The sequence below is a fragment of the Ambystoma mexicanum genome, chromosome 3q, assembly GCF_040938575.1.
Source record: "Ambystoma mexicanum isolate Mex_15411 chromosome 3q, UKY_AmexF1_1, whole genome shotgun sequence".
In the NCBI taxonomy this organism is placed as follows: Eukaryota; Metazoa; Chordata; class Amphibia; order Caudata; family Ambystomatidae; genus Ambystoma; species Ambystoma mexicanum.
In genome coordinates, this window is record NC_090926.1 from 160,176,700 (window position 1) to 160,197,087 (window position 20,388).

At 42.9% G+C, this 20,388-nt stretch overlaps 1 protein-coding gene across 3 annotated transcripts in view; it reads right to left on the bottom strand.

Moving 5' to 3' along the window:
* The window catches only part of POU6F1 (POU class 6 homeobox 1), a 532,900-nt gene that overhangs the window by 134,617 nt on the left and 377,895 nt on the right, over nt 1-20,388 (bottom strand). For all 3 annotated transcript variants that reach the window (XM_069653382.1, XM_069653381.1, XM_069653384.1), the window contains one exon: nt 6,339-6,507. In XM_069653382.1, coding sequence (XP_069509483.1) covers nt 6,339-6,507 — 169 coding nt within the window. The remainder of the gene's footprint in view (nt 1-6,338; nt 6,508-20,388) is intronic.

Below are 20,388 nucleotides of genomic sequence, written 5' to 3' on the forward strand. Positions count from 1 at the left end.
ATCACCTGAAGTCCTAAATTACAACTTTAAGAACACAAGTTGCTACTCTGTATTTCAATACAAAAGGTACCCAATTAATAATGGAGCTACACATGATCAAAAAGACGGTTTGGTTATAAATAGGCAGTATATAGTGACTGACTAATGGCCATTATAATATCATGCTTGAAAAAAGACAGATCTTTGGAAGAGTGCTAACGACTAACATTTCTCCCGACACCACATATTCTATTAACTTTATGTGTTGTAGTGCTCCTTTGGGGGAATGTGAACCAGGGAGTGTTGGACAGAGCCGAAACACATTTCTTAAGGACATCCTTATTCTATCTCGGGGGAACCCTGAATATGATAATCCATCATGAAGTGGACCTATGTCCCATAGGATTCATGACCCATATGAAACATGTGGTGTTCTGGTTACCCTCGGGTTGATAGCGTATCTAAATACTTTATCCCACTTTCTGGATTAAGAAGGGGGGGTTTACCATGGGTGGCACACATCATGACTTCCCTGAGAGATTTAGGGAAACATGATCTCTGGGAGCGACCAGAGCATATTACTAAAATTACTGCTGGTCGCGTGAAGACACTGCTCATGGAGCACTCTAGGAAATGTATGGTGGTAGAGTGCCAGCGTCTAAATTGAGTCAATGTTATTTGGGGAATAAGCAGGATTGTGGGTTTGATAGTTATTTAGATTATATTCATCCTCCCTTTGCTCGTATGTTATACCTCAATTTCAGGATGGCCCTCTTTAGCTTGCTTCTTTTACCAAACTCTGGGTTATTGATGGATTGTGTGTTTGTACACTATGTGGGACTAGTGAAGGGACAATTGTCCACTTCCTATTTCTTTGCCCTAGCCTGGGAGCCCTGCAAGGCCTGTACTTGATACCCATATTAAGATTAGTTGGTATTTGTACGACTACTGAGGCATTGATGATGTGTAAAAAGTACAGAAGATCCGAATATTGTCTCTTCTGGTGCTAAATGTATTCACCATGCCTGGCTGTTAAGACTCTCACCAAAGGAGCGGTGAGAGTCGATCTTATATCCCTTGGGTTATTTGCCATTGTTCTGAATTTTTTCACTAATGAGGCTGTCAGTTTTGTTCCACCGCCATTCTGTGTTTATGTTTGTATTTTTCTTGTAATGCATGGAATCCTGTTCTACTGAGAATCTTTGTATTAGGGTGGCTGCAAGCTTGTTACTCTGCCCCCTTGTGTTGCCCCTTTTAATGTTTATCTTGATATGTATACTTTTTTATTGGTCTCGTAATGTATGGTCATTTGTTTTTAAATTGAAATTGCTGATGATTTTGCATATTTTGTCTGAATCCAATGGTTTGGTGATGAAATATGTTATCATGCAAACTTATAACAATCTTTCACACTTTTTTGGAATCTATTGGCTTGCTGATGACATTTATTTCTATGTGTATATATGACTATAATTATGCCACGGTAATTAGCTTGTTAATTATTAATAATTGTGTATCTTTTTTAACTGAATCTGCTGGTCTGCTGACAAAAATATTCTTATGTGTACATTTTATAAGGACATTTCGTAATATTAGATGATCTCAGGTGGGATTTTTAAATTGTTCATCAATTGTATTCTGTATGCACTTTTATGGCCCTGTGTCGAATAAAAGATTTCAATGACGATGATGATTAAAAATTATATGAGTCACTCTTTAATAAATATTTAATCACCTTTACTTAGTGATGTCATGTGATCTCTTCACTGTTGTCATCGAGATATCAGTTTGTTCTCATTTCCTGTGATATTATATAGATGTTTTCAGTGATGTCATCTGCAGCCATGCATCAAGGTCTAATACAACTTGGGCTATCTTTGGAAAAATGTGGATACATTGATTCTGCTATTATTTCTTATGTGTGTAATATCGAATGTTTACATTTTGTATGCGTGGCACGCATTTCCCCACCTTGTTCGAATAAAGATGGGAGGTTTAAACTGGGAGTGCCTACTGGCCACGCAGATGATTGCAGCTGAAAATATGTTGGTAGCCTTCTGCACTCTACTCGAGGGGGAAATAAACTCTTAAATCCAAAACGAAAATACACTCAACCAGTAACCGTGGCTTTATGGTGTGTATTTATCAATTAAACAAAATATTAATATATCCAAACACGTAAGACAAAGTAATGGACAAAATCATATCTTTTTTATGATGTCACAATACAACTTTCACATTTCACACCACGTTATAACCATTAAGTGAAGTTTAACCAAACCAATAAACATTTATTAAGACAAGAAATCTTCTCCTCAGCAATTCTGAAATCATATCTTTCCCAGCATGTTTCAGATATCGACTCCTTTTTCAAGGGGTAGTGTTACATTACTTTCCTGATATCTTCCACAGTTTTGTCATGGAATGTTTTTGTTAAACTGATTACAGAAAAGATATTGAAATATCTAGTACAGTCACAATCTTGTTATAAAAAACGGATTACATTGTTATACTTCTACTGACCCCTGCATATGTAGGGTTTTTATCTCTTCATATCCTTCATAAAATATGCCAAACAATTATGATATGGAGACGGAAAGCACTTGATAAAAGAGTTTACAGACTCACGGTTGCTTTGCGGACTCTGTATAATTTATGTTAGTAACAACATCTAAACTATTTCAGAACTATCAATTTGATCATGTTTTTTGTTAACAACCCCATGCCTCAAATATTTACAACCTGACCAACCATAAAATGTACTTTACTTTTGTGTGGGCAAAATACAGTAGCCCACTACCGCTCACGTTGTGTCTCCTGCCCTCTGATCCAAAGAGCCAATTTTAATCCACGTTTTTTTTACTTAACCAATTCAATATAAAATATAATAAAGAAGAGCTTTTAAAAATAAAATTGATGAATTAAAGATTTCCAAAATCAATATTGATTTTAAAACTAGATTGGGAGGACTGGACAATGCTGATGATTTCCTAAGAATCTTTGGGCAGGCTTCCTAAGCATTTGGCGCCCTTCTGATATCCTTCTTGGAGATAGGACTGGTGATGGTTGCTTTAGCACAAGTACTCACACAATTAAGGATTGACCAATCAACATCAGTGACAGTACTTGTCCATCAATGTTTTATCACAAAAAATTGAAACACTAAAAAATGTATTTTTGTTGCAAGTCAAGGATGCAAAGAGATAAGAGCACTAACTGATCTCTAATAGAGGGAAACCTCCTTAAAAGGCAGTGATGTACCGCTCACCTAATAGATACTTGTTGGCAGTACTATGCTGGACATGTAGAAAGCTTCTAATTTTTATTTTGAATACATTTTACTTTAAAATAATGTGACCAAAATGCAAAACAAAAGTCAAAACAATTTTATGTGATTTGTAAAAGCAAACTAATCTGATATTGACAGAACTAATACAACTACATTTCGATAGGAGAGACTTTTTACTAATATCCTATTTTCACCCGTATTCAGTGCCTACAGTTTTCAGCTTTGTATAATATATTTAAACAGCCTTCTTCTGGACACAAACACTTTTTTAGGTGCTTGCAGTGTAGCATGTGGCGAGACATCAATTATAAAAAGGCAAGCATGGCTGTCATCTCTCATACAGTTTGTCAGGGTAGTGTACCAGACTGAATCTTTTAGTCACACCCAACTGCTGGATAGTATAGGAATGTTATTCCAACTGTAAATGTCTCCTTTGGCCTAGCTTCCCTGTCATTAATTATTTATTTTACAATCTAACTTCTTAGGTTATTCTCTCATACTGCATTCCAGTGCCCTCTTTATCAATTCACTACACACAAGGGCAACACTCCTCTCTTCTCCAATAAAGGCCAATCTGGTATTGCATGGGGTGGGGAGATACTTTGTCAAATTTTCCATTTGTGTTGCTCCAGCATTCATTCTGTCCACAGCCGATTCTTGGCTGTGGCATATCCGTAAGCAGGCATGGTTTTACCAGTGCCCCTCCGACAATTAGCATGAGGGAATCAAATATGAATATCTGGTTAGTACCCTCCACAACCCGCAGGCACTCAAACTCATGATGAGGCCATCATGCATGCACAACATGACTTAACATAATATCATCACCACACTAGTAAATGCATGAAAGTTCTGCAGGCCAACAAGGGAAGCTTATGTCTCTACTCTCGATGTGTTCTTCTGGTTAAAAAAACAAAACAATTATACATACTTTCCAACCATCACTACTACTAATACTTAGGCTTTCACCTCCCCACATGTTATGTGTTAGATCTGTATGTTTTTGTCTCCGCGACTTTATCCACACATCTCGTGTCCTACTCTCCTGTGCCGCATTTCCTTTTTACCTCACAGACAATGGTCTGGTTGCCCCCCTGGATAGGGTTACAATTCACCTCTAACCGCACAAGGCTCAGTGCTTTAATGCTTCTATGGTAGTGATGTGTGCAGTATAAAATACTAATATCATAACATATCTCTATCCAACATCTTTCCCTAACTCCACTTATCCTCCTGCTCATCTATCACCCACATCCTCTCCCCAATGTCTGTTTGTCTAAACTAGATCTACTGCTTGAAGAAATCCTAGCCAATGAATGTACCCTTGATTACCAAAGCTCACCAATTACAACTGGATTCCACCATATCAGATGACTCCCTGGCCAGTATACACAATCTCTCAACATACACCTGTGGTAACATCTTTCTATTTTCCACATTCAACTTCTCTGCTAATGACTCCTCCCAAAGCGATTACTTGTGTTCCCACAAATCCTACACCCACCCAACCATCAGCTGATCCTACCAATCCCTCTTTATATCATTCTGTCTTCCACTTACATCATCGTTATCACTCCAAAGTCCTTGAGAAGTTGTCTTCATCGCATCGTCAGCTTCCTAAACGACCACTCAATCTGCAATCCTCTTCAATCTGGCTTCCAGAGCAATCACTGCACCAAACCAGCACTCACCCATGCCTCGAACTTCATAACCGCTGCTTATCACTCTTCTCCATTCTCCTACCACTTGATCTTTCTGTGGCCTTTGGCACTGTCAACCACTCTTCCTCCCTCCATCTGATTCTCTCCTTCATGCGCGTCAAGGGCATCACACTTGACTCGGTGGCCTCTTACCTGTCCGACCACGCCTCTGTCATCAAGGACCTCCAACACTTCCTCCTCCCCCAGCCAGCCAGTGTCCCTCAAGGCTCAGTGCTCTGCCCTCTTCTCTTCACCCACTATACCTCCTCACCAGGCAAACACATCTCTTCCTTTGGCTTCCAGTAATATCTCTTCCCCAATGGCACCCAAATCCTCTCCTTTATATCCTTTACCCCCGGCTCTATCCTACGACATCACCAAGTATCTTGCTGCGATTCATTAATGGATGGCTATAATGTGTCTGATGCTGAATCCTTCCAAAACGGAAGTCAAATTGGGCTGATAGTGACCTTACACTACAGCAATTTATCATGACAACAGACATTGAAACTAGGTGCATTGCCCTCAACAGAAGGAACCTCCACCTGCAATTTACCTTCCACTCTTCTAAAAATCAACCCTCACCGACATTAATCTTGACTACAGTTCCAGAATACCTCAAGGATTGCCCCTCTATTCCTCCTTTCCTCTCAAGAAAAACCTCAACTTTGCCACACATACTATACAACCTACCCAGAACTGTCCTCACCTCTTCTCACCATCACTATGCTCCATGTACAACTACTCTCTTTTTAAACTTCGCTCCTCATCTACAAAGCTATCCATGGTATTGCCCCCCTTCCCCACCTGGGTAGCTGCATTTCTTGCTACTCTCCCCCTCTCATGCTGAAATCCTCCCCTCTCCTCTACCTCACATCTCTGCGCCTCATGCTAATTCCCAATTCCGCTCCTTCCATAGGACTTCCCATTGCTTTCACCATCATCTAAGCCATCCCATCACATCACTAGAACTATTCAAAACATGACTAAAAACCCACTTGCTTGCCACAGAGCAGACACATCCCACCCATCCTCTTGAAGTCCCAGGCCTAGTCCTACTGACATTATTCCAAATAGAGACACTGAATGCAGACATGTACACTGTTTGCCTGTACTAGCACTAGGCCACCTTTGTCTATTCATTGTATGCTTGCAAGTCTTTGTACCAGGATATGCCCTACATGCTGCCCTTTCATCATGCATGCACCTACCCATGTTTAGGCTTCCCCCACATAGGGATTGACTCTGCTATCTGTATTGCCTCCTTTGCACTGAATAACTGATTGAAAATGACGTTCCTGCTATTCAATAAAATACCATAAATACAATAAACAAAGTAGGGGTGAAAGCAGAAAAAGACTATGCCTTACCTACAGATGGCAGACTGGCTGTATGCTGGTCCTTCTGTGGCAGTCAAGGCTTGCCCCACCTGTGTCTGTGTAAGCCCTAGCGAGAGGCGCCTGATCTTGAAGTTCTTCGCAAATTCCCGAATCTCTTCCAGGTTGATTCCATCCTCATTGACATTCGGAGTCTGAGGCTCTAAATAAGAAAAGGCTTTCGTGAGTTGGACTTCCTTTTATTATCATGTATACACATCCTGTGCATAGTAATTTTGAACAACAATTGCAAAAGAAATTAGATTGTTGTTGCTATGGAACAATCCTTGGGAGTTGGTGGTAAAGAAAGCAGACAAACCCAGAGACCTATATTGAGGGTCCAGGAGCATGAGGTAGAATATCATGATGGTCACTTTAGCAAAAGCAGCTGCAAGTGGAACATCACATTTTAAATAATGTTGAAAATCCCATATATTTGATACCATTACCAGCATATAAAAGCAGTACAAAAACCGCGAGGAAAGCGGAACCCGGTGCCACGACTGGTTTTCATCTTTAGCCAATCAAGGAATAGCTTTGCTCGTTGCCAGGCAGTTGCATTGATCATCAGAAAGTAATCGAAGGATGCTTTAGTTAACAAACAGGGTTTGCTAGACTTTATTCTGGCATACAATGCACTTATAGACATATACCATTGTGTGTAAAATCCAAATTCATTTCATGTGATGAAGTTCTCTTGTCTGGAGGTGGAAAGAGCATTTTTGACACTGTGGCAAGCACAGAGGAGTTCTTTCCCCCTACCATTGCCTGTAAGAATCTAAATATGACCAGAGTGCTGGGAGAATAAGCTTACTCCTTTAAGGGAGCAAACGTGTCGTTATCCTGATGCAAAAGAAAGCTGGGGCTATTGATGTACGAATCAAGCTATTTTGAGTTTTATTCGAGCTTTAAACCGTAGCCAGTGCCTCTGCCTAAGGTCTTTAGAGATGTAGAACAGTGGGCTAACAAAGAGATGATAATCAAATTGAAAGAAGGCCTTAGAGCAAATTGAATCACTCTGCTTCAAAGAGAGAAATGCAGGCAACAGAGATAAGCTGCTCCGATACTTTAAATTGGGTTCCCCAAATAGTCAAAATCAAAATACTTTTATTACATTCCTCACAGCAATGGTAAGGGCTCTTAGGAGATTTGCAGTCAGACTGTACGGCATCTGGGCTGAAAGCTGTTCCAGCTCCAATATATGGGTCAAAACTCTCTGCCTGGCCCACAAAGATTTCTGTTCCTGCAACAGGCTCTCGAACCAAACTGATCTGCACTGAAAGCCATGCAGATGCCTATGACCGGCCTCCCAATTCAGATACAAGGATTGTGTGGTAGTCTCTACATTGCCAGGGTGCATCCCTATGGAACTCTTCCCATCTTTCTTCTGGCATGAAGCAAATTTTCCATAGATCCTGGGAGAACCATCTAACAATTAGAAAACATTTGTAGACCTGGTTATTCAAATGAATAACCTAATGCACAGTTGCAGACATTTCATAGCGCCAAGAAGCCACTTGTGATGAACAACGTTCTACAAAACCCCATAACATATGTTATCAGAACATAAAGGTGAAATACATTCCTTTGTGGTTGGACAGAGTAAAGGGTGTTTTCCCTAGAGAAAAGAAGCAACAACTGTTTCAATTACGCTACAACGGAACCAGTACCAATTCCGGAAGGAACTAAATCCGTGCTCTTATGCCAATCATTCACATGTAGGTAATTAAAACTTGAAAAGGGATTTTTGTGACTGGAAATTCATTTTAAACCAATGCATTTATAATAGCAATCATAACATTCCAAAACACACCTCTTATTGTCTACACAACACAGGGTGCAGAGTTTAAAATTAGCCAAGAATTTAGAAATGTTTCATTCTGTAACACATCACTGGCCAGCATCCCAACAACTCAACTCAATATTTCCACGGTTCTGCACCAACATTCTCCAGGTGCAAGACTACCCAGACAAGGAGGCCAAACTACAGTAATGGAACTAGCACCCAGCAATACAGCAGATAAGCCTCTACTTAAGAAAACCACAGCTAAACCTGATGACCAGGCGGATAACCACCCCTCTCCAGCACACCTTCATAACAAGCATCCTCTAAAAATCAATCTACCAACATCTCTGGAACGATGTAGACCCAACAATACAGATTTAGACCTATTAGGGGAAGGAGCCCCTACCCGCTGCTCCATATGGCACACACTAAAAAGCAATGTGACACAAACACACTATGTGCATTTATGCTTCTGGACATTTCTACGGCAGTCAACACCATCAGTCAGAAAGACTTGCTTAAAAGGCACAAGGACATTGTATTAGAGGAAACCATGCTACGTGTGGCCGCATCTTTCCTTATGGACGGGACAGAGAATACCTTCATCGGTACCACGCAACACCTGTGGAATGTCCCAAGGATCAAACTTATCTCCAATACTTTTCAACATGTGCATGACCTCCTCTCGGAAATCATAAACAACTTAAGCTTCACATGTAAAAAGTATGGGGACAATACTTAAATCATCTATGAACTCACCCACATTCAACCACAAATCAAGTGGACCTGGGCATTTACCGCTCACATATTGATTCATGTATGATGACAAATTGACTAAAACTAAATCCATCCAAAATGAAAGTTAAGATTTGCGGCACCGTGAACAAACAAACACATACATTCTAGAGCCGGAATAAATGCAAGCTTGCCAAAGGATAACTGCGATAAACAAAAACCTCAAACTCTTCATGAGTGTTCCCTTACACTGAAACCCCAAGTTCAAGCCATAGTAGGAAGCTGCCTCTTCCAGCTCTGAAGAGATTGGACAATCATGCCTTACCTGACTGTCCCACAAACAAACATGGACAACATGGCCCTGGTACTCTCCGTGCTTGATTGTGCCAATAACCTCTACCTGGGCCTCCCAGAATAATTGCAAACCTACCTACAAAAAGCCCAAAGCACTGCACCCACAATTCTCCGAAGACTGTAAAGATAAAAGCACATCGCCCTGGCTCTCTGAAGACTACATAGTCAATGTAAGGAAGGCATGGTATCAAACAGTGAAGACAGACACAAGTGATCACAGTTCAAGGGTGTTTATTGAACTTCAATGGGTTGGTTAAACGCCTATCTAAACCTAAATCTAAGGATGGGAGCAAGCTATGACCATCAAATAATAATAATGCAGTCCTAGTCGAATCTGTCAAAATAAAAGGGCCTATACTAATAAACCTATTGCCAATCCTTACTTCTAAATACAAAATGGTGTGGGACAATAGTGTATGCAAAACGAAAAGTGTTCAAGAAATAATATGTCAGGATAAGTGAGCAGTGTTTTCAGCATAGGGCAAGGCAGCACGTTCGAACTTCTCACACACTCTGGCTTCTCTGCCACGAGGATACAGTTCAAAGCATAGGTATCAGGGCCTTCTGCCAAAGCCTCTTTCCCAAATACAGTCTCTTGCTCTGTCTTAACAAACAAGCATCAAAGTTCCTTTCTCATCAGGATTTCACATTCACAAACTTCTCGCTTCCAGTGTTCATCATGGGTCTCCCTCCTCTGGGCTCGTACAGTTTTTATTACAATGTTCACAATTGACCTGCCTCGATCGGCTTGGACAATAGAGCTCCCTCGTTCGGGCTCAAGCCCCTTTTATTCGAAGTTCACATTTGGTCTCCCTCGTTCGGGCTCAGACCATGTATTCTCACTTTCTATGTTTTACTCTTGATATCAAAGATCGAAGACTTTCGAATGTGCGATGAGTTTTGCTTAAACCATTGCAGGACCACTTCGATTCACTTCACACAATGTTCCTACGTTCGTTTCTGCCACTTCTTGGCTGAATACCTTACAGAGACCTTTGACGGAGCACCCACGTGGTGCCGGAACACTCTGTCACTGGCATTATATCCTTCTCCTTAAATGTTCAAAATATCCATCAGCAATTAAGCTTTCCTCGCATATTTCATCACACCAGTTTCAATGTTCGTTCTTGCGCTCTTTATACAATGTTGCTGCTTACAACCTTGACTTCAACACAGACCATTCTTGCATTGGTTGCCTCTAACTCACCGGCTGTGTTGCTCTCTCAGGCGCTGATTTGATCTTAGAGCCAAGAAAAGGACCACGGCGGCTGCTGATCCTCCCCGACTCAGTCAGCCGTGCAGGAGGTCCCCAGGTATCTCCGACACACAATACAGGATTCTTCAGTTTGGGTTCCTGGCCTTATGCTTTGTACTCTAAAGGGTTCTGGAAAGCAAAGGTTTCTCTCCGGAAAGGTCAAGGGTATCTCCCTCCTTGCGTACTGTTCTTGGTTTGCGGTCATTCTTCCCTCGTTCAGCTGCCGTCGGAAAAAGTACTATTCCTTTGTGTGCTTTGCCTTGTTCAGATTGTGCGCTTATGCTCTGCTTTTTATCCGTGAGGGGAAGTTTAATGGAAGTCAGTGATTATCAGTAATTGCCTGACCTTGCCTGACCATTGTAGTGGGACATGTCAGGTGAGATGCTCGGGTGTGAGTCTGTTTTCTCCACATAGCGGGCTGTCCATGTGAAAGTGTGTGTGAAGGGAAATGGGGGCAGGGGTAAAGTTTTAAAATATCTTATCGGGTAGGATGGGTTAAAGGGGAGGATGCCACTTCTCAACCCTCAGCCAGGTGATCCTCCCGCACTGATCCACCCTCAGGAACTGGATCCAAAAGTGATGGCTGTGTCCTGGGTACCTGGATTACAGATCCCCGGGGACTAGCGGGTTAGACACCTTCTGGTTTCTCACATCAAAAGCAGCCAACCATACTGGGACTAAGAAGATTGAGCTAGTGAGGAAGAACTTTCAGGACAGAGAGACAAAGGACTATGGGTCTATGCTAGGGAGGGACCAGTACTTGACCTTAAAATTAGAAGGACCAACGTATGTTGTTGGTGGAACCTGGGAGGTTCAAAGCTGACGAGAGACCAGAGAACCACTGGAGGTCCTCAGCCGAGAAGACACCAGCAACCACTAGGTGGAAGAAGTATGGAGAGGGCAGAGAACCAAACTGTGTTTGCCCTAGAACGAGAATCGAGGCAGTGGCGTGACCCTGAAGAGGTGGACCGGCTGGTCCTCAAACAACACCGAGACCGCAACTGGAAAGGCTCAGCAGAGCCGCACACTGGTGCCAGGAGAAAGAAGGCCCACTAGATGCGCAGAAGAGACAAGAGGTAGCCTGACCTCACAGGGAGAACCAGTGATGCCAATCCATCAGAATCGAGGTAACGGGTGAGGCGGGAGACCCGAGAGGAGAAAAAGGCAGGAAGAGCCTCAAGGGCCTAATCATACTCATCTCAGGGATTGTGAATACCTTAAAGAAAGTGAAGAATGTAAGGGGACTCCTCATACTTGTCTCAGTGGTTGTGAATACCTTAAATAAAGTGAAGAATATAAAGGGACTCATCATACTTGTCCTAGTGGTTGTGAATACCTTAACGAAAGTGAACAATGTAAGGGGATTCCTCATACTGGTCTCAGTGCTTGTGAATACCTTAAAGAAAGTGAAGAATATAAGGTGGCTCATCATACTCGTCCCAGTGGTTGTGAATACCCTAACAAATTGAAGAGTATAAAGGGACTCATCATATTCATCCCTTTGGTTGTAAATACTTTAAAGAGGGTGAAGGACAGTTCATTAAGTCTACAGAGTGGTTGAAGTATAATACAAAGATATAAAGCATCTAGAGACACTGCAAGAAGCCAAAAGGGATAAGGGTCAAACCCCTATTGTGAGAGACCAATGAACTCTATTGAAAGCATTATGGGAGAAAATCCCCTAGAAGAATTAAAGAATTTGATTCACATGGTTACCAAGACCTATTTGAAAATAGACTATTAAGGCTGTCCAGGAGAAGGGCGTCATTCTCTTGGACCCCTTTCTTTTCCTTTGGTATTTAATAGTGGTAGGGTTAGAATAGGATAGCTTTTGATGAAGGACGGATCATTACTTCAGACTACCATACCGACGACAAGGCCCATAGTTTGTTTTATGTTAGGTACCTTTGTGATAGGTCTTTTTCTTAATGTTTAATAAAACAAATTGTAAGAATTCCACCATTTGGTCCACCTCCTTCATCTGACCTACCACAATACCCAATGCACCATCCATAGCAGAGCTACAGAATCCCCAGGAAGAAACGCACTACAAGCCAATTGGAACTCTTCACTCAAGCAACACGGTCCTAGCGGTAGTGCCATGCTTTAACTGGAAATGCCATGAAGGATCCTCATTCTTGCTCTTCTCAAACAAGTTATGGAACTCAATGCGCAGTTGACTTCCTGCATACCTAGTCTTTAATAAAGCTTTCAAAAACCTGCCTGTTCACAAGATTGTAAGAACGAAATCAGCAAGCCATCCACAAAAGACTGGACCAATCTGAACTTTTCAACCTACTAGCCACCTCAGGCTGGGACTCCGAGACCCCCCCAGAACCACTCAGATGAACCAATAAACATGCAACTCCCAAGGATAGGACCAGTAAAACATGAACAAGATAACAGCCATCATGAATCTGGAGCCAAAGACCAATCAGAGTGCCAATGTCATAAAATAGGAGAAATAGAGACACTGTTGCTGACACTTGTAATGCGCATACGCGCAACGCTCAGATCAAAATAACAGGAGATTGGACTCAATCAGGTCGTTCTCCACAACGTTTCTCCACATCAAACAAAAGATACCAACATGATCCCAAAATCATCATAACATGAACAGTAAGACACCTCATCCCGACGAATCTCTGTACTTTGCCCAATGACAGACTTGGACTCTGTTGGTTCAGTCTAGCCCTACTCCAACTGCAGGACTTGTCAGGAGCTGCTAAGAACCCCTCCTTTCCTAACTATCAGACTCACCTCTCGATCAACTAGCACCCTTACATGGCCTAAAGAGCATCTATGTAGATCAAGAAAACACACATTTAAATATGTTTTCACAAAATACGTATTTTTTGGTCAAGGTGGGATAAATGCCTGTTTTTCTAGCGGTTTCTTGAAACAGTAAAAGGGTGTTCTGGCCTTAAAACAATCTACGCAATAGGGGTACGCAAGAGGTAGATTATACTGCATTGGGTTTTTCCTGTCTAGCATTGATACTGCTTTCCCTCCAGTTCTCTGTCTAATTTCCCTCTCATGCTGTCAGGGTAAAGCATCTAGTATGCTTTTTGACAGTCTTGTGGTTATAGAGCCCAATTGGCTTTTTTGCTGTCTAAACAATGTCTCAGCGCTATTGCAGGCTTCATGCTTTTTGACAGTGTAATCACAGTGGCAAGGTTGTAGCAGCCACCACACTTCTAGACAGGATAGCACTGGGGTTACAGTGCCCATTTCACTTCTGTTAAACACCTGAGGATTTAGTGCACAGCTTACTTCCTGGTGTACAGTGCTGAGCTCACTCCTTGACCATCTAAGATATAGTGCTCATCACTTTCTGTAAACTCCCTGGGATGTAGGACACAGCTCCCTTTCAGGCATATAGCACCCTGCTCACTCTTGCAGCCAACCCCAGATTCCCTTAGCTTGGTCAAGCTTAATCGCTGCTTGGGTAAGGCTCAGGCGTGCATCTTTTCCTCAAGAAACTGACATCTATCCATTTCCTGTGGGTGTGTAGACATTTCAGGCCCCTGAGAGGCCTCTAGGTTTCTCCTGCAGTGTCTCATCTGCTGCCGCTTCTTGCCTCTCATCTCTTGCAGGTAGATCAGCCGACATAACCTGAACAGATCATTCCTCTGTGTCAAGCGGTTTCTATGTTTTCCCTCTTGTGGGTGTCTTGTTCTCTCGACTGGCTCCTTGCATAGGGCACCTGTCCTGTGGTTCTGTTTGATTGAGACTTTTATAGAAATCTGCATGTTCATTTATTATTATATATTCTTATAGCTCAAACCTAGCCCAAGATCAACGGAGCACTGTAGAGCAAGACATTTGTGGTGAGAATTTAACAGGTGATGAAGTAAAAATAAGTAAATATTTCCCCAGTACAGTGTACAGATGCATGTGTGCACAAGATAACCGGAATCTAGGTTTCACCAAGGTGCTGTTGGAAGTTTATAATAAACAGGCTTGGGATTGGTTATGCTCATTTCATCCTTGGTATCCTGCTGATTGTTTATGTGTTTATCAGGTAATCGTGTCCACGTGGAGGCTGGACATGCCGTGCTGAGGCTTCAAAAGGTCTGGTTGGTATTTTGAGGCCAGGTGGAAGTGTTCCTTCCTCTGTGTAGCTCTGCTTCTACTCTCAGCATGGGTCTGGCAGCTCTTGCAGTCTCATGCCCCTCAGAGCTTTGCTTCTGTGCAATTCCTTTTAAGCCAAATGGTGAGTGATATCATGCATGGAAGTAATTGGCTCTGGTCCGGATGTCACATCAACTAAAAAGTGTCATATGGAGCCTGGCCTCAGCCGTGGTTAGGAAATTGTATGTATCTCAGAGTTATCAACATACATACTTCTGTTTCTCGACATGATGATAGAGAGGTGCTGGTGGGAACCCGGAAACGGGGCTAGAGGGGGGAGAAGTAACCTTAGTTGTATCAGGATATGCAGTGTGCCTAATCATTTGATTGTGGTGGTTGGAACTCTGAGGAAAACTGTAAAGATACCAAAATAGCGGAAGTTTGCAAAACAAAAACATCTTACATTACTTTACCATTATTGTCTTTTATTGGTGTTATGTCCCCCATGGAGCCTTTGTCTCCATTTCCCCTTTTGGTGCCAATAAATAAATAAATAGATACATTCTTAAATGCATGGTTGTGCTTTGCAACACAGCTGAGTGGCCATCCAGTTTGGAGATCTTTCTGTGACGACTTTTGAACAAAGACACTATCCACAAAGAAAGCTTTCAAGCTTCTTGCCGATCCCAGCAAGTGCCTAGATGTGATTCAGTTTGCGATGTTGTGCTATACACAGAGCGACTCACTCACAGATTGCAAATATTCCCTCATAGTAGAATATACCTGTTACTCCTACGTCTCTGCTCTACTTTTGTACTGACAGGGTAGCTCCTTGGTGACATTGTTGGTAGTCGGAATTTGGGGTCATGACCAATATTCCCAGTTATTATTATTCACCATGTGCGGAACTTGTTGGCTGTTGTGCGCACATTATTTTCCATGTGCGCAACTGACTAATGAGGTAGCCACTTTGTGGGCATGCGTAGTTAGTGAACTACTATTGCAGAAGAGAGTTTGGAAAGGAATTTCCTCTTCCCAGCCACTGCAATTCTTGACAAATCTTACAACACTTTCCAAACACACAGGCTAAAATAAAATGTCATATGTGATCGTACAGAAAACTCATTAACAAGTCCAACACTTCAACATCTGCCACACTACCTTGCAAACATATTTCTGTGCAGAGAAAAATGTAAGTTTTATAATGCTGGAAAATCACTCGTGTACTACAAAACCCAAATATCTCTTGTCATGACTGATGTTACTGTCAAGAGATTCATACAGAATACAAAATTTGTGGATGGATTAATGGCAATTAAAAGCAATGTGTCCAAAAACCTGCTGATACGAGTTAAAGTGCCACTTTAATGTAGTAATTCAAGGGCCAGGAGAACATGCTTCCAATCATTTGTGTAAGGATGATAATTGCATCAGAATAACTGCACCTCAGAATATGATGATCAAATATTCCTGTACCTCTGCTTACTATCCACATTAGGTTATCTTGTGGGTAGGGATAACACCAGCCTTACAGCTAAGAGACATATGCACCATCCATTTTTACTCTCTAAAAAAATTAAAATGTGCCTAACAAAAACAAGAAACAATATCGTTGCTTCAACCCACAAAGTTCCACTCATATTTTTTCGAATTAGTAACCAGCAGGGCAGTGGCATAGGAAGGAACTCTAATAATATTAATGCCCGATCTCAAGAGAAATTGTAAGGAGAAGAACATTTTTTAATAAACAGAAAGTATCCCTATTGTCAAAGCGAATTACTTTTGTATTCCCTGAAAAATCATTTGACTCCAAGTAGGCAGCAAAATCTGATTAGAGCCCTGCCTGTACCCCTGACATAGGAAGTGAAACGACAGGGTGCAAAATAAAGTCTATAGTTTGCCCACCCTTCCGTGCCACAGCCTGGATAAAATTAAACAAGAGCCTTACTGAGGTTTATTATGGAGCCCTGTTGAAGGAAATCATATATATATATATATATATACATTTATATATATATGATACATTACTCACCGTAATCGTATTTCTGATGCTTGTATCTGCTTAGATTCACATGCTGTGCATAGGCCGACATCTAGTGGAAGCTGCAGAGTGTTACAGTTTGTTTTTCGAAACTCGAAAATGGGCGTCGACACAGGGCGTGCCAGTAATACTATCCCTAGTGTGACGTCCACTGTACCCAAGATCCCTCACGCATCTAGGATCCTCAGATTGTATTTTTTCTGACATGAGGTAGCATGAGGAGTAGCGTGAGTACAGATAATCCAAGCAGATAGATAGAAAGGTAAGACTACAAGCAACCATGCACCTTCTCTCAGAGGGGAGGAAGGGTGGGTCACATGTGAATCTAAGCAGATACAAGCATCAGAAATACGATTACTGTGTGTAATGTATCCCTTATGAGGCTTGTGGAATCTGCTTAGATCACATGCTGTGCATAGATTAGCGAGCAGTACCTGAAGAAGGAGGTGGGATGTGAGGAGGGTCATGAGCAAATAAGTGTCTTAGAACCGATTGTCCCACTTGTGTATCTGCCTTGGAATGGGTGTCAATGCAGTAATGCTGAGTAAAAGTGTAAATAGAGCTCCAAGTAGCTGCTTTGCAAATGGTGTCAAGGGGTACATTTGCAATGAAAGCTAGAGTGGCCCCAATGCCTCTAGTAGAGTGGGCTCTTGGCGTGAAAGGCAGAGTTCTTTCAGAGAGTGTGTAACACAGCTGGATACAGTTAATAATCCACTTCGAGATGGCACCTTTAGAGAAGCGATCCCCCTCTCTGCCTGTAGCTACGGAGACAAACAGTTGATCTGTTTTTCTTAGCGGTCTGGTTTTATTTACATAGTAGAGGACCGCCCTATGCACATCTAGGGTGTGTAGTTTCACCTCAGCCGAGCTTTGAGGGTCCTGGAAGAAAGCCGGAAGCTCGATGGACTGGTTTACATGGAATTTAGATATAAACTTAGGTGAGAACCTAGGGTGTGTGCGTAAAACCAGTTTGTCTTTATGGACAGTAAAGAAGGGATCCTGCACTGACAGAGCCTGAATTTCACTGACCCTTCTTATAGAAGTAATAGCTACTAAGAAGGCTGTTTTATAAGTCAGGTGTTTGAGACTGCTTTTATGCATGGGCTCGAAAGGGGGTCCCATGAGCTTGGCTAGCACCACATTAAGGTCCCACCCTGGTGGTGGGTTAGAAATAGGAGGGTGAAGTCTCTTAACTCCTTCCATGAAGGCTTTAACTACTGGTACTTTCCACCACGAGACCTTGCTATGGGAAGTGGTGTATGCCGACAGGGCTGCCAGGTGTACTTTCAGTGAGTTAAAAACCAATCCTGCTTTTAGCAGGTGGAGCATGTATGTAACAATAGTGGAAGGAGTGCAATCAACAGGGTTGATTTGTCTACTCTGGCACCAGATAACGAACCTCTTCCACTTGTCAAAGTAACAGTGCCTTGTGTTTGGTTTCCTAGATTCCTTTAGGATGTCCATACACCTCTGTGGTAAATTGAGATGTCCAAACTCTATGACCTCAGGAGCCATGCTGCCAGGTTCATTGAGTTGGGTTGCTGGTGCACTGTTTGACCTTGGTGCTGGGACAGTAGGTTGTACCAGGCTGGAAGTTTGATGGGCTCACACACCGCCATCCTGCGTAGGTGTGGAAACCACCGTTGTCTTGCCCACAGGGGAGCAACTAGGACGAGCGTCATCGATTCTCTGTTCATCTTGTTCACCACTTTCCTGATGAGAGGAGTTGGTGGAAAAGCGTACGCAAACATCCCTGACCACTTCATCCACAGGGCGTTCCCCTGGGAGTCTGGTTGGGGGAACCTGGATGCAAATCCCTGGCATTGTCTGTTTTCGCTTGTGGCGAATAAGTCTATAGTGGGGAAACCCCACTGAGAGAAGATATCTTCTACGACCTCTCTGTGTAGAACCCATTCGTGTTCCTCTGGGAGGGAGTCTCTGCTCAGAGCATCCGCTAGGGAATTGAGCTCCCCTGGAACATGTTGTGATGACAGGAAGATATTCCGTCTGATTGCCCATATCCAGATTTTCTGGGCAAGCTTGGACAGATTTTGCGAACGAGTCCCTCCTTGCTTGTTCAGGTAGAACATGGCTGTTGTGCTGTCCGTCCGGATTTGCACTGACAGGTATAGTAGGTGGGGCTCGAACGCTTGAAGCGCTCTGAATACTGCCAGAAGCTCTAGCAGGTTGATGTGGTTCTTGGCCACTGAGGGAGACCAGAGACCCTGAGCTGTGTGGTGGAGATGGTGAGCTCCCCACCCCGTCAGACATGCATCGGTAGTGACTACTGCCTGTACTTCGGGATCGTAAAAGGGTTTCCCCTTTGCGAGATTCTCTCTTGTCCACCAGTGAAGGCTTTGTACCAGTGTTGGCGAAACGACCACTAGATCGTCCCACTGACGACTTGCCTGAGACCACTGTTTCGCCAACCACTCCTGCATGAGACGTATGCGCAGTGGGGGACCAGGTAAATACATGACGCCATCCGTGCCCAGTCATTTGGTCGACTACAAACTGGTCGACTGCAATTTGGTTGACGTCATTTGGTCGAAAACCAAATGGTCGAATTTTTTTTTTTAATTTCTATATGTGTTTTGTGGGTTTTCGTGTAGAAAAAAAAAAAGAAAGAAAAAAAGGGGGTGGGGGGGACCCCCCCAAAAAAAAACAAAAAAGGGGTACAAATAAAAAAAAAAAAAAAATTCGACCATTTGGTTTTCGACCAAATTGATTCGACCAGTTGTCCAGTCGACCAATTGTTTTCGACCAAATGACCGGCAACCGACGCCATCATGCCCAGTAAACGCATTGCTTTGCGTACCGTTATTTGACGACCGGACTGATAATGCGGAATTTGCAGTAGTATATTCCAAATTCTTTCCTCTGAAGGAAAGGTCAACCCCTCTTGAGTATCTAGGATTGCTCCTAGGAACTGTTTAGAGGTGCTTGGCACCAGGCTTGACTTTTTTTGCGTTGATTGAGAAGCCTAACTCGTGGAGGAGGTCGATAGTCCTTTCAATGTTTGTCCTGCAAATTACTGGGGTTTCCCCCGTTATGAGCCAGTCGTCCAGATAAGGATACACCGGGATTGCCTCACTGCGTAGGTGTGCAGCCGCCACCGCCAGTACCATGGTGAATACCCTTGGTGCAGAAGCTATCCCGAAGGGCAGTACTTTGAATTGGTAGTGTCGATTGTCCACCTTGAAGCGCAAGTACCTTCTGTGTGCTGGGAACATGGAAATATGAAAATAGGCATCTTTCATATCCAAGGTTGCCATGTAATCCCCCTTTTTTAGGAGGGGGATTACCTCTTGTAGCGTAGTCATACGAAACTTTTGGGGCTTGACATACTTGTTGGCAGGCCGTAAGTCCAATACTGGGCGCATTGTCAAATCTTTCTTTGGCACAAGGAAGTAAGTTGAATAAATACCCTTGTTTACCTGGTGTTCCGGGACGAGTTCTATCGCGTCCTTTTCTAGCAGAATGGCGATCTCCTCGAGGAGAATCTTCTGATGTTCTAAAGAGTGTACTCTTTGTCGTGGAGGATGGTTCCGGGGACGCTGCAGTAGTTCTATACAGTACCCTGTGGATACTGTTGACAGCACCCATCTGTCTGATGTGATCCCTTCCCAAGCCTGGGTGAAGTTGGAAATCCGTCCCCCTACTGGGGTTGCGTGAGAAGGGACCCTGAACTGAGCGTCACTGCTTTGGTGGGGGCATGCCGCCTCCCTTGCTGGGGCTGCCTCTGCCTTTACCACAACCTCTCGTATTACCCCTGCCATAACCCTGGGTAGACTGTTGG